Here is a 13,504-nt window from a genome sequence, read left to right as displayed (position 1 = left end):
ATCTTAGCTCAAGAAGATACAGTTAAATTTTTTAAACATAGGACAAACACATAGAGTAAGGCAAAAGAAGGTTTGCAGTTGTGAGTACACGAAATACAGAGTCTAGTCTTGTGTTGTTATTTATTATTGTAGTATTTTTCATACGAATAACTGTAAACCTACTTTTGCCAACCCCTGTATTCCAGTGAAAGGTACTAGCTATTGCAAAGTTTTCTCTCTAGGAAGAGAAAAAGAACCAGGCACTGAAATGCAAATAGCTGAGTATGGCTGAGAATAAAACCGAGGGCTAAAGTAATAAGGGATGAGGCCAGAGAAGGGACATATCTTAAAGATCTCCCCAAGTCCTGTTAAGAAACTTTAGTACAAGGTCAAGGAGTACCTGCTCAAGGAAGGGACCTGCCCTTTTAGAATAAAGTGATAACTAAGAAAGTATTTCATCTGAGACCTGAAAAGTGAGCAAACATTTACCAGGGGGCCTAAGAGGGGGAGCGCATGTCAAGATCCAAAAGCATGAAAAAAAATATACTAAAGCTTGAAGTAATATGGCTAGATGAAGGAATGACGAGGAATCCTATAGAAACAAGAACAGAAAGGCCAGGAATGCACAAAATTGTGAAGACCAAGTTTGGGCTTTATTCTAAACTTAATGGATTTTAAGCAAGAAAGTGACATCAGAAATGTGAAATACAGATTAAGGAGACAGAGAAAAACAAGTCAGGAGGAGGCTATGAGAAATGAGAAACAATGAAGGCCTGAAGTAACACTACGACAAGTGGGGACAGAGGGGAGGGAAGGGACTGGAATACTCTTTATGGGAGAACGGCAAGGCTTTAGTGAAGAAGTCAAATACGATTCTGAAGTGTGAGGCTCAGCCACCTGGACGGCTGGTGGCGCTGCTAAAGAGGAACAGCAAGCGGAAGCTCAGATTTCAGGGGGCAGGAGTGACTGTCTTCCAGTACAATGGACTTGTTTCTTTCAGTGTACAGTAATAAAATATACTTTTGATTAGGACGATGGAATATGATTATAGGAAAGAGACCAAGGCAGAAGGTTAAAAGGAAAAGCACAACTCAGTGATAGAGCCTCTCTCCAGAGAATAGTGGGCAGGACTGGATCAGAATGCAGGTGGCAAGGCACTGCAGATGAGTAACGTTGCCTTCTTGGATCCTAACCACGTCTGCATTGAATTACATATTCTAGTTTACCTTGTAGCTAGACAAGGCTATGGGACTAAGTTCTGGCTGATAAAATGTGAGTGGAAGGCATATACCCTACTTCCTGGTCTTGCCTATAAAAAAAAACACACACAGCTGCACGTGCTTTCCCCGAACATTCTCCTGGGAACCGGCCAGAAACACACAGGTAGCAAGCCTAATAAATTTCTGAAGAACTAAAAGGCCAAACCACAAAAAGCTGGCTTTATTTAATTCCTAAGGCAACCTGTAGGTCTATAAAGCACATCAGCCAGCAGAAGGCTACAAAACCTGTGCAGTCCCCGAAGAGGACACTCTGAACACCCATTCTGAATAAGACAAGAGAGGATAATGGACCCAGAAGAGCCTCCTGCAGAACAAAGCCAGGAGTCAGGGAGAAAAGACAAGAAAAGTTTTCTAATAAAGCTGAACCACTAGCCATCCCTAGGTCACACCAGGGAGTCTTTGAAATTGCTGTGTAGTTATTTTAATATTGCTAGGAAGCGGTGACTTCTACATATTTCTTGTTCTTCCAGTTGCTGAAGGAGGAATTTGTAACTTCCCCTGTGGTGACGCTGTTCTTACTTCACAACTGTCTACTGGGTGGGCCCGGGGGAGCAGGAGGAACACATGCCATGTGTTTAAATTGATGATCAATGCGCCACAGGAGTCATCCCTGGGCCTTATGGAGAGCACTGTGTGTTGCCCAGGCATTCTGTACTTGGAGTTGGACACAGTAGCTAGATGAGTCTTTGGGGCCACCTCCTACAGAGAGGAGGTGTGTTCTGTATTTGGGAAGAAGAGTATATCTAGATATTTGGGTGGCCCAGAAGAGCAGACTGGAAGGCTGCAAGTTGTCTCCTGATATCCTAAAACTTCCTCCAGAGTAACAGAATTTTAGCTGAGCATATGGTTGCACAGCTAGAAATGACAAATCCTAGCTTCCCTTCCAGATAGATTAGCTACATAACTACACAGCAAATAAAATGTAAGCAGAAGCTTCTGAACAATAAAATATCAGGCCGCTTATGGGCTTTGGCTTTAAATATACTGGGTAACCACAGGGAGGTAACAAGAACTTAAAGAGCTGCCTTGCCCAGAGCTGAAAAGTACTAATTAAAAATGGCTGAGCCACTCCACCAGCCCCGAAATACTGAACTCTGGGCTATCTAACTTATGTTAACACTGTATTTGGGGGGGGGGTGTCTCTCTCTTATAGTAGCTTACATGAGATCCTGAAGTATAGAAGGACTTATCCCTAGAAAGCAATAAGGACCTCCTTCTGAGACAAGAACTAAGAAAATTAGCATGAGTAAAGTAACAAAAGGTTTTTTTGTTGTTTTTTTTTAAGTATTGATGAGGAAGGTTTAGGTACTTTTTATCTGATTACTAAGATTGCCTATCCATTCCATTCTTCAACGAGCCACCAGAGCAATCTTTCTAAAGCAAAAACTAATCGTGTCAACCCCGGCGAAAAACCTTCAATGCCTTCCCACTGCCCAGAGTGAAAAGTCCAATCTCCTAACATGGCTTATGTGACTTCCCCTCTAGCCATCTCTCTAGCTTTATGTTCACCATGTTGGACACCAGTCACAGAAAACTGCCTGCAGTTCCCTAAACATGCCCTTTGATCTCACGCCTCCATACTTCTCTACCAGTTGTTTCTTCTACCTGGAATGCCATCCCCCTAAGCACGACCTCCTGCCCTCTACTACAATTATCTATGGGTTTGCCTGTCCCCTTCATTAAACTATAACCTCTATGAGGGCAAATGCCGCAGAGTATATTGTTGTATCCGCGCATCACCCAAAGTAGTAGGCAATAGTCAAGTACTCAATAAGTATTAATTAAAAGAATGAAGCAAGAAATATATATATCTTTGTTCACATATCCTTGTGCTCGATAGCAAAGTCATTGTTACATCTCACATTGCTAAATTTTTCTTTAAAATATTAATATCATTCAGATGATAGAATAAAATAATTACAAGTTAAATTTATAATTAATAGCACTAGACATGTTTTAAGCTGGTAAAGGTTACTGTTCTGTCAGCTTATTCAAGTTATCCACCAAAAAGTTTCTTTTCTAGTTTTACACTGTCCTGATTATAATAGAATTCACTTCCTTCACCCTCTGCCCATGCACAGAACTCACTTGCCATGTGAGTACGTTAGTTTGTTATTTTCAGAAGGTATCTTAGCCAGAATCTGCTCTGTCACCTCCAGAAAGTTTCCTCCACACCAAGCATGTTTGGCAAGGATAGTGGTTCCCCTGGCAACGACAGCAAAAAGAATGGCCATGGCTTCAATCTATCAAAAGGAAAAAGACATACAGACTTAGAATATTTCTGTGACATGATCTTTCAGAAGTCACTTACCATCATTTATCAACATCTACCTGGAGACAGTATTGTCCAAGGCATTATAGCATTAAACATAACAGAGTTAATTACAAGCTTAACAAGATCACAGTCTTGTACAAGCTTACAACCTAAACCATGCTGATATGCATACATATACAGAGACATACCAAATATCTACCTATATTTTTACAGGAGTGTATACAGTGTAATGTATATGTGATATACACACATACAGTACATTGCTATATATGTAGGTTGCATTTACAAATTATACTGCAAAAACTCTTATCACCCTTTAAAAAGCAATGGCTATAGATAGCAAAGGGACATAAAGAAGTCTTCATCCTTTAGGAATGCAATCCTGAAAATTTATCCTTGGAAAACAGTTCAACAGAAGTTAGATTGATAAAGATAACTATTAACAATAATAATACTCCACATTTATTTATTTATTTGTTTTGTGACAGAGACAGAGAGAGGGACAGATAGGGACAGACAGATAGGAAGGGAGAGAGATGAGAAGCACCAATTCTTCATTGCAGCTCCTTAGTTGTTCATTGATTGCTTTCTTACATGTGCCTTGACCAGGGGGCTACAGCAGACCTAGTGACTCCTTGCTTAAGCCAGCAACCTTGGGCTCAAACTGGTGAGCTGTGCTCAAACCAGATGAGCCCGCGCTCAAGCCAGCAACCTTGGGATTTCGAACCTGGGTCCTCCACGTCCCAGTCTGATGCTCTATTCATTGCACCACCACCTGGTCAGGCTTCACATTTATTAAGCACTTACTATGTGCCAGGCACCATTTTAACTATTTTACAGTATTAGTTCACTTAACACTCATGGCAATGAAATTATCCACTATTATGATACTTACATTAAAATGAAAAATCTGAAGTATAGATGACTTATATAATTTATATAAATTATATAATTTGCCCCAAATTACAGAGCTAGTAAGTGATAAGAGCTGGGATTTAAACCCAGGCAGCAGGTTCCAAAATCCCCAATCTTATTCCTGTATGTATACTGCCTCTACTAGAAAGGTATTAACTACCTATAATAGAAATGAAGTGAAAATAATCCAAACTTTCCACAAGGGATGCATGCTTTTCTAAATTATGGTTAGATCCTTCATAAACAAAACGTTTTTAAAACAATGCAGCATGAATTTAAGATTCTTTTTCTCATGTTTATGATTGGATACTGTTGTTTTACCACATAACAGCCCAATTTCTCCTATTTAATGACATAAACTTATAAAAAGAGGTGAAAATAAAATGCCTTTCAACTAACTCTTTAACCCAGGGGTCCCCAAACTTTTTACAAAGCGGGCCAGTTCATTGTCCCCCAGACCATTAGAGGGCCGGACTATAAAAAAAACTATGAACAAATCCCTATGCACACTGCACATATCTTATTTTAAAGTAAAAAAACAAAACGGGAACAAATATAACATTTAAAATAAAGAACAAGTAAATTTAAATCAACAAACTGACCAGTATTTCAATGGGAACTATGCTCCTCTCACTGACCACCAATGAAAGAGGTGCCCCTTCCGGAATTGCGGTGGGGGCCGGATAAATGGCCTCAGGGGGCCGCATGTGGCCCGCGGGCCGTAGTTTGGGGACCCCTGCTTTAACCTAATGTCATTTGTTAGCATTTCAGTTTCATTCAATAAGCCAGTGGTTCCCAAACTGGAGAGTAAATGAGCCATCTGACGTAGCAGGGTCAGAGTCACTTGTTAAAATTTCGTATTCTTGGCATCATCCCCTGAAATTCTGATTTGGCACACCTGAGGTGGGGCCTTGAATATGTATTTAAGACAAGCCTGCCTGGATGCATGTGATTCACACAACCATATTTTGTGAAATACAACAGATGTAAAGTGTTTGACATCACGGTATCCTAGCACAGAAGGACAGCATGCAGAGTTGAAATGCTCATCTGTCTCTTGAACTGAACTCATCTCATTCCACTCTCTGGATGAGGGTGTTGCTCACAGTTACATCCTCAGCCATCTTCTTTCTGGATTTCTTCTTACCCATATGTAGCACGTTTTGATTTCCAAATCACTTTTCATACATTATGTCCCTTGATTCTGAAATCCCCAAGTGACCTTGTAACATGCTCCAGGTCCTGCTCCATAAAATCATAATCTGTACACTCTCTTTGCTTCTCTATTTCTTTTTAACTCTTCAATTTACTATAACCTGGCTTTTGTGCTCAACACTCCATGAAACCATGCTTGCTAAGATCACCAACAGCCTCTCTGTTGCAAAATGTAGCGGTAACTTCTCTATTCTCACCTTCTTTGACCTCTCAGAACAGTCAACACCACTGACTAAACCCTCTTTCTTGAAACACTCCTACATGTCTGGCTCTCCTTCTGTCTTCTTGCTGCCTCCTCCTCCTCCAGGTTACCTCTAAAGGCTGAATTTCCACAGGGATTGGTTTTGCACTCTTCTGTCTTGATGAGCTCATTTACTGGACATTTTAAACGTAATTGACTTGCTGAAGACCATACATTGCATGGAAATAAAACAAAGTAAAATTAAATAAATAAAAAGAAAGAAAAACACACCAAAATTGAGGGTAAATCAAAGATAAAACCCAAGGTGCAACAGATAATTGAGAGAAAGATGAAGAAGGAACCACAAAGACTGGGAAAGAGAAAGGAAAGCCAGAGGAGTGTGGTTTCCTGGGAGCCAAAGGGAAAGAAATCTTCACGAAGGAACAAGTGTCAGCTCCTAGCTGTGTTCACTGATGCACAGGATGATGACTCTAAAACAGTCACTGCAATTTTAGAAGGAAGGAGGTCATTGGTTCGGGTCAAAGAGACCGACAGTGGAGTGAAATAAAAACACAAACAGAAACCGAGATGAAAATATGGTTCCTGACAGAGATGAAAAAGTAGTAGCCTCAGTCCCTTCAAGAGGAAAACTGAGTTTGGCAACAATACAAAAACATCTAGTGTCTTAGTGGACCGTTATGAACTGATATGAGGTAATTGCTTAAAAAGCTTATGTAATCTTAAATTACATTAAGAAACAGGGTATCTTAATCTCTTTGAGTACTATTGCCATTATATGCTGTGGTGGTTAGAACACAAGTGGAATACTGAGTTAAATTCTCGGTATGGTATTTCAAGATTGCACTGAAGGGCAACAGTATGGGTGAGAGGCCTGGAGATTTTATCATTTGAAGAATGAGGAACTAGAAATAACTTCACATGAAAAAAAGAGAAGACTTTGAGGGAATGTGACAGCAGTGTTCACGTTTATAAAAAAGTAGTCACTTGGAACAGGGTGCATTATTCAGAATATAACTAGGAACAATGGATCTAAGTAATAGGGAAGCAGTGTTTTCCTCAATTAAAACAGTCCCCAATTTAAAAATGCCTATTAAACATCAAGTACATAGCAACAGAAATTTTATTTTCCTCTCAGATGTCACTAATAGGAATTTCTTCCTCTCGCCTATACGGCTAAAAAATCCATACTATAGTCAAGTCTCAACTGCCCCAACTGTAGATCTCTTGCATCTACATCTTGAATCTGTAATGCTTTCATGAGTATTGAGATAACAGAAACATCTGTGACAGAAATAATACTGCATTTGAAATCAGAAAGCCTGGCTCTAATTATTAGTGGTATGTGATATGTCTAATAAACCATAGAGTGCTATACAAAAATAATATTCAAGAAGAAAAGTAGCCTGACCAGGCAGTGGCGCAGTGGATAGAGTGTCAGACTGGGATGCAGAAGACCCAGGTTCGAGACCCAGAGGTCGCCAGCTTGAGCGCGAGCTCATCTCGCTTGAGCAAAAAGCTCACCAGCTTGGACCCAAGGTCACTGGCTTGAGCAAGGGGTCACTCGGTCTGCTGAAGGCCCGCGGTCAAGGCACATATGAGAAAGCAATCAATGAACAACTAAGGTGTCGCAACAAAAAACTGATGATTGATGCTTCTCATCTCTCTCCGTTCCTGTCTGTCTGTCCCTATCTATCCCTCTCTCTGACTCTCTCTCTGTCCCTGTAAAAAAAAAAAAAAAAAAAAAAAAAAGAAATTAAAAGGTAAATCAGAGAGAAAATAAGAAAAAAGATAATAGAATATAAAGGAAAGCCCTGTCTCAACACTGTTCTTCCCTGTCCTCTTATTCACTGATTACTTAGTCCCAGAGTCATCATTGCAATTCTACTTCATTCCTGTTAAGAACTGTGTATAAGTTTCCCGTGGCTTCCATTTAAAAAAAGAGTACCCAAAGTGGCAAGGCTCAAAACAACAGAAACTATTGTCTTATAGTTCTGGAGGCCAAAATCAAGATGTTGGGAGGGCTAAGCTCCCTTTGAAATCGGTAGGGGATAATCCTTCCTTGTCTCTGTCTAGCTCAGGGGTCTCAAACTCAACTCAGCATGTGGGCCGCAGAGCAAGATCACAGCCTTTCGGCGGGCCGCACTAGGTCTACAAAAGGCAACTGTTACGCAACACTTTTCTTGAACTTCGTGGATTAGTCTGCGGGCCGCACAAAATTGTTCGGCGGGCCGCATGTGGCCTGCGGGCCGCGAGTTTGAGACCCCTGGTAGCTTCTGGTGGTTTGCTGGCATCCCATGGCATTCCTTGGCTTGTAGCTGAAGCACTTCAGTCACTGCCTCCATAGTCAAACAGTGTTCTTCATGTGGGTCCATATCTTCACCTGGCATTCTCTGTTTTTTCTCTTCTTATAAGGACACCTACTTCAGTATGACCTCATTTTAACTTACATATTTCTTACTATACCTGAAAATATCTTATTTCCAAATAAGGTCACATTCATAGGTACCAGGGGTCAAGATTCAAAATATCTTTTTTGAGGACACAATACACGCCCCATCTTAGAGACTAACTGTTCCTCCAAAATCACTCCTACTCACTTCCACATATTCACATTGGCCGAACTTGCCTCCCTCTCCTCTTCAAAACCTCTACCCCACCTCTTTCCTTACTCTGAGAGTCCTTAGAGCAATGGGCCGGAAGGGCAACCTCCAATAGCTTGGAGTTAGAAAGGCCTGTTTCTATTGCCGAGAAGTTTCCAAGGAAAGGACATTTTTGTTGCAGTTGCTTGGATTAAAAAAAAAGAAAAAAAGATATGCTATGGGAGAGATGTGTTTTTATAGGAGAATTATTGTAAATTGTGGTGAAGGCCTTTAAGTCCATTCAATTTAAGGTTATATAAGATGCTACTTATTGGCATAACAGTCAAAATGTCATAAATAAGCATCAGTTTATGTAAGGACCAAGAGAAGATCAGAAAATAAGCAGGGCACTAACAGGCAGGTCCTGCTCCTGTTCTGTTAGGAATAACATGTCCAAGGTCGTTCAAGAAGCAGAGACAGATAGGGACTCTGGGAGGCTGAGAGAGAAGAAAAAAAAAAAAGAAAAAGAGACAAACATTTGCATTCTATTGGTTAAAAGACCCTTATCAGAAGTTTAGGTTTGGAATTCGCCAATGAGCTAGACCCCAGCCCCTGTTGCTATGCTATGTGCAGCCCCCTTAGCAAATAGGTTACCGCCACATCTGGTTCTGTATTAGGCTTGCTTGCTTAGCTTATAAAAAGATTTAGCTGTGAGCGCTAGGTGCGATTCCCATCTGCAGCTCCTTGTGAGCACAGTGTCTCTGGACACCTTGGGAATTTGCCCCTGCGCAGGTAAAACTGGCCAATAAAGTTACATCTATACTCCTGAAAGTCTCCGACATTTGTTCTTGTACCCGGTGGATGTTACATTTACAAAGGAACCTGCATTGAGTGCCAAACAATACTCTTACAAAGGAAACTTTGGAATATATCTGTTTGTAAGTTAGAGATTGCCTGTATTTAAAAAACAAAACAAAACTGCAATGATGCAAATGCTCCTCCTCAGTGGAGGCATCTTCAAGTGGAGGTTGAAGGGTTTCAGGTAACTGACGAGGAAACAAGGTCTAGTCAGTGTTTCTCACACTCCAATCCATGTGTTGAGAAATTTTTAAATTCCACATTTTTATTTTGATAATATTTTAAAATGTATATGAATATTCTGGATCATCTACATGTATGTATACCTTATAAATGAGTGATGGCAGACAATTCAGTACTCCACCTGCATTATGAAGGCATAGGTACCAAGAAATTCCCTAAAATGACAGTGCTTAATTTTTAATGTATTGGAAGTATGTCTGGCTGCTCTTAGGTTGGCATACCCTAAAATCATAATGACAATCATAACTCAACCACTCCTGTATTTCTGTTGTGTTTTCAAATCAGTTATAAAGATGAAATATATCTTTTATACTAACAATTTACAACCGAAAGATTTCTGCATGGGAAAAACTTTTATTTTAAGAACTGACACTTTTGGCCCTGGCCGGTTGGCTCAGTGGTACAGCGTCGGCCTGGCGTGCGGAAGTCCCGGGTTCGATTCCCGGCCAGGGCACACAGGAGAAGCGCCCATCTGCTTCTCCACCCCTCCCCCTCTCCTTCCTCTCTGTCTCTCTCTTCCCCTCCCGCAGCCAAGGCTCCATTGGAGCAAAAGATGGCCCGAGCGCTGGGGATGGTTCCTTGGCCTCTGCCCCAGGCGCTAGAGTGGCTCTGGTCATGACAGAGTGACGCCCCGGATGGGCAGAGCATCGCCCCCTGGTGGGCGTGCCGGGTGGATCCCGGTCGGGTGCATGCGGGAGTCTGTCTGATTGCCTCCCTGTTTCCAGCTTCAGAAAAATACAGAGAAAAAAAAAAGAATTGACACTTTTATCTGACATTCCAAAAATGACAATGTGGCAGAATAACATGAACACGTACATTACCTCAGGCTAAAGAGAAAATAATATTCAAAGATGTGTTTGACCCAAGTGGGAACCGAATGATATAATGTGCTGTATAAATAAAGGCTGTGCAACTGTTCCAACAGAAAAAAGTGGAAGAATTAACACATGGTAATAGTCAATGCAAAATAAAAAAGTATTCTGTATCATTATCTATATTATTGCAAGGGGATGTATTATGCCAACTCTTGCAATAGCTTATTAGCACAATGTTTCATAGGAAATACACAATGGATATTAAATCTTTTCCACCCTTGTATGTTTCTGTAGGATGATGTGGCAGCATGTGCACATGAGCGGATGATGACTTAACACCATGTATACAGTGAAGCAGCCCATGGCCATGCCAATTGACATGTGGACGGTACACAGGAAAATTCAGTGTGTTCTGTGGCCCGCTAAATTAGAATCCGTGACCAAAGTGCAACGTGAGGCACGTTTGTAACGAAGCGCCGCCACATAGGAATAACATTACTCTGTGGGATAAGCAGTTGAAGGAAACCGGCAGTTTGGTGGAGAAACCCCGTTCTGGTAGGCCATCAGTCAGTGACGAGTCTGTAGAGGCTATACGGGATAGCTACCTAAGGAGCCCTAAAAAATCTGTGCATGATCCCACATCGAACTGCACTGAATAGGTATGAAACTGGGAGAGTTTTCCTTTTATTTGGTGCAGATTTCACATTTCTATCGTCTTTTGTTGCTTTCCTGTGACCAGTCAAAAGTGCACCATGACTTTATGGACACACTGTATTAAACTGGCCCATTAAATGAAATGGGTAGAAGCATGCAAGGTGTTGAGAAAAGAGATGGGAACTCATTTTAGAAGAAAGCAGTGGAACTAGAGAAGACCAAGAAATGAGAACAAGCTAGGGAAAGTAAAAAAAAGAAACAGTCTGATGAAATAGAATGGTCCACATTTTGATTAATGATAAGGTTTTGAGAGAAGTGTAATGAGCTTAAATAAGACCTTTTATAAATTAAGTAATTTTGATTGGGTCAAATAGTTTTTCTATTTCAGTTCAACACATGTTCTCAAGGTTTACTATGTGGCAATCAATGTAGTAGACACTGGAATATGAAGACCAGTACAACAAGACCTCTACACTCAAGGAAGCCATAGTGTAATGGGGAAGACAGATACAAACAAATAAATACAACAAAATGTAATGAGTGAATAGTCTAAGAATATACACCATTGTTCAGGATATTTCTTAAAATTTTGTGTTTATCTCACCTTGAATGAAGAAAAAAAGAAAGATGCAGGCGTCAACCTATGTATTAGGAATTTTCTCGTATACTGTTACAACTATTTCTCCTTGGAAGAGAGATCAAAGTAACTATTTTATCTTCACTAGGTTCCCAGTGTTCAGCACAGTGCCTGGCATATTCTATTCCCTCAAATTATCTGTTAAATAAATGAATGAACACTGAGCATGCTTTGGTTTTAAATATACTATGAATGATAGCTAGCTTTATTAGTAGGATTTAGCAAAAATAATATTTTGATTACCAACTATCTCTCTAAGTAAGATGAAGCAGTTGATCTGAGAATAGTCCAACCCCCAACTATTCTGTTAGGGTTTTAGGAGGAAAGAAGCCAACAACAGATAAACTAACAATTCTAATGTAACAGACATGGAGGAGACAAAAGAATGAAGAACAAACAGTGATATGACAGAAGAAGAGTTTATATTAAGCCTTATATCTGATCACAGCTCAAGGATGTTCTTGGTATTGTAAATATTATTTTCGGGGTGATATTCTTAGATCCAACCCAATGCCTCTGACTTTCTCAGGACAGAAACCCATCCTGTCAAGTCAACCATTTGTTTTATTTTACATTAACTACCACTACCACCATATAACATGATTTTAATTATTCCTCTTTGTTCCCACCCACAAACACGTAAGCTACTGAGAGTAGCAGTTTCCTATGTCTTGTTTCCAACTATATCCCTTGCACTTAGAAGAGTGTCTGGCACATATTAGCTCTCAAATACAGCTATTTAAAGGTAAAGAATGCCTCAAACATGACAGTATTCTCTGGGATCCAGGATAGGACAATGGAGGCACAGGTAGTTTATCACAATTAGTAAGACATAAAAGGGTTTGATAACTGATTGTAGGTGTTATGGGAGAGGGAGATGAAAAGCATGTACCAAAGAATCTGTTAATGGTCAAAGTTTGTTAAATATTGACCAATATTAATAACAGCAACATCGTACATGTCTTACGTTGAGAAAATAGGTCTGGTGGAAATAAGAGTTCTTATCTGAATTGAGGTAGAATAATGTCAACACTGAGATGTGGAGGAAGGGCACGCAGACGACTAGAAGCCCAGGTAAGAGCTCAGGAGGAGGTAAAGCAGAAAGTGACATCATTGAAACAAGGGCATAGGGAGTTTTCAGAAGACTCAAGAGATGTGAAGAGATTCAAATACTACAGAAAGGTCTTGCAGAATGCCAGCTGAAGAAGGAAAGTTATCATTTTCTTCCCTCTTGTAAGTGACGCATTCTGACACTCTTTAACTCGAGGCCTTTTCAGTGGCATAAAACTCACTTCGCCAAAACTGGACCTTCCGGACAATTAGCACTGTCGACAGCAAGAGGAGCACAAGTCTCCGGTGCACTGCCTCATCGTTTCACCCTGCACGTTCACGTCGATACCTCTGCCCTCCCTCCGCTGTCGTTTTCCCGCCTTCCGCCAAGCGCACCCCGCTTCATTTACCTGTCCGGGCACCCTTTCAGAGCGCGCGGGCTCTGGATGGAGGGGCGCAGGTCAGCAAAGGGGGGCCGCTGACTGCCCGCTCCCACAGAAGACTGGGACCGGACACCACCAGCTTCCGGGTACAGAGCACCGCTCGCGCGTGGCCTCCTGGGAATGTGAGCGCTCCTCCAATGGGAGCGGGCGGAAAAGCTGAGCCCGTGCGTTCCCAGCCACCGCACTTCCCAAGAGCCGCACTGCATTCCGGGAGTGGTAGTTCCGATGGGCATATCGTCTAGCTAGCCCTAGTCTGGCACGAGTAGACAACTCTTGTAAACAATGTTAAGCGCTATTTCTCCAGGAAAACGAGAGGATTCAGGGCCACAAAGAATCTATCAGGGTTGAGTTGGCAGGAT

The 13,504-nt window shown here is 41.2% G+C and overlaps 1 protein-coding gene across 1 annotated transcript in view; it reads right to left on the bottom strand.

Annotated features, from left to right (window-relative positions):
- VAMP7 (vesicle associated membrane protein 7) overlaps positions 1 to 13,244 on the bottom strand; it is a 45,274-nt gene extending 32,030 nt beyond the window's left edge. Inside the window, exons 1-2 of the mRNA XM_066356937.1 lie at positions 13,113 to 13,244; positions 3,348 to 3,502 (exon numbers count right to left, since the gene is read on the bottom strand). Of these exons, the coding sequence (XP_066213034.1) occupies positions 3,348 to 3,493 (146 nt within the window). The 5' untranslated portion in view covers positions 3,494 to 3,502; positions 13,113 to 13,244. The remainder of the gene's footprint in view (positions 1 to 3,347; positions 3,503 to 13,112) is intronic.
- Between the last annotated feature and the right edge of the window lie 260 nt (positions 13,245 to 13,504).

This window comes from Saccopteryx leptura, chromosome X, assembly GCF_036850995.1.
Source record: "Saccopteryx leptura isolate mSacLep1 chromosome X, mSacLep1_pri_phased_curated, whole genome shotgun sequence".
NCBI lineage: Eukaryota > Metazoa > Chordata > Mammalia > Chiroptera > Emballonuridae > Saccopteryx > Saccopteryx leptura.
This window is presented reverse-complemented; position numbering and strand designations above follow the sequence as displayed.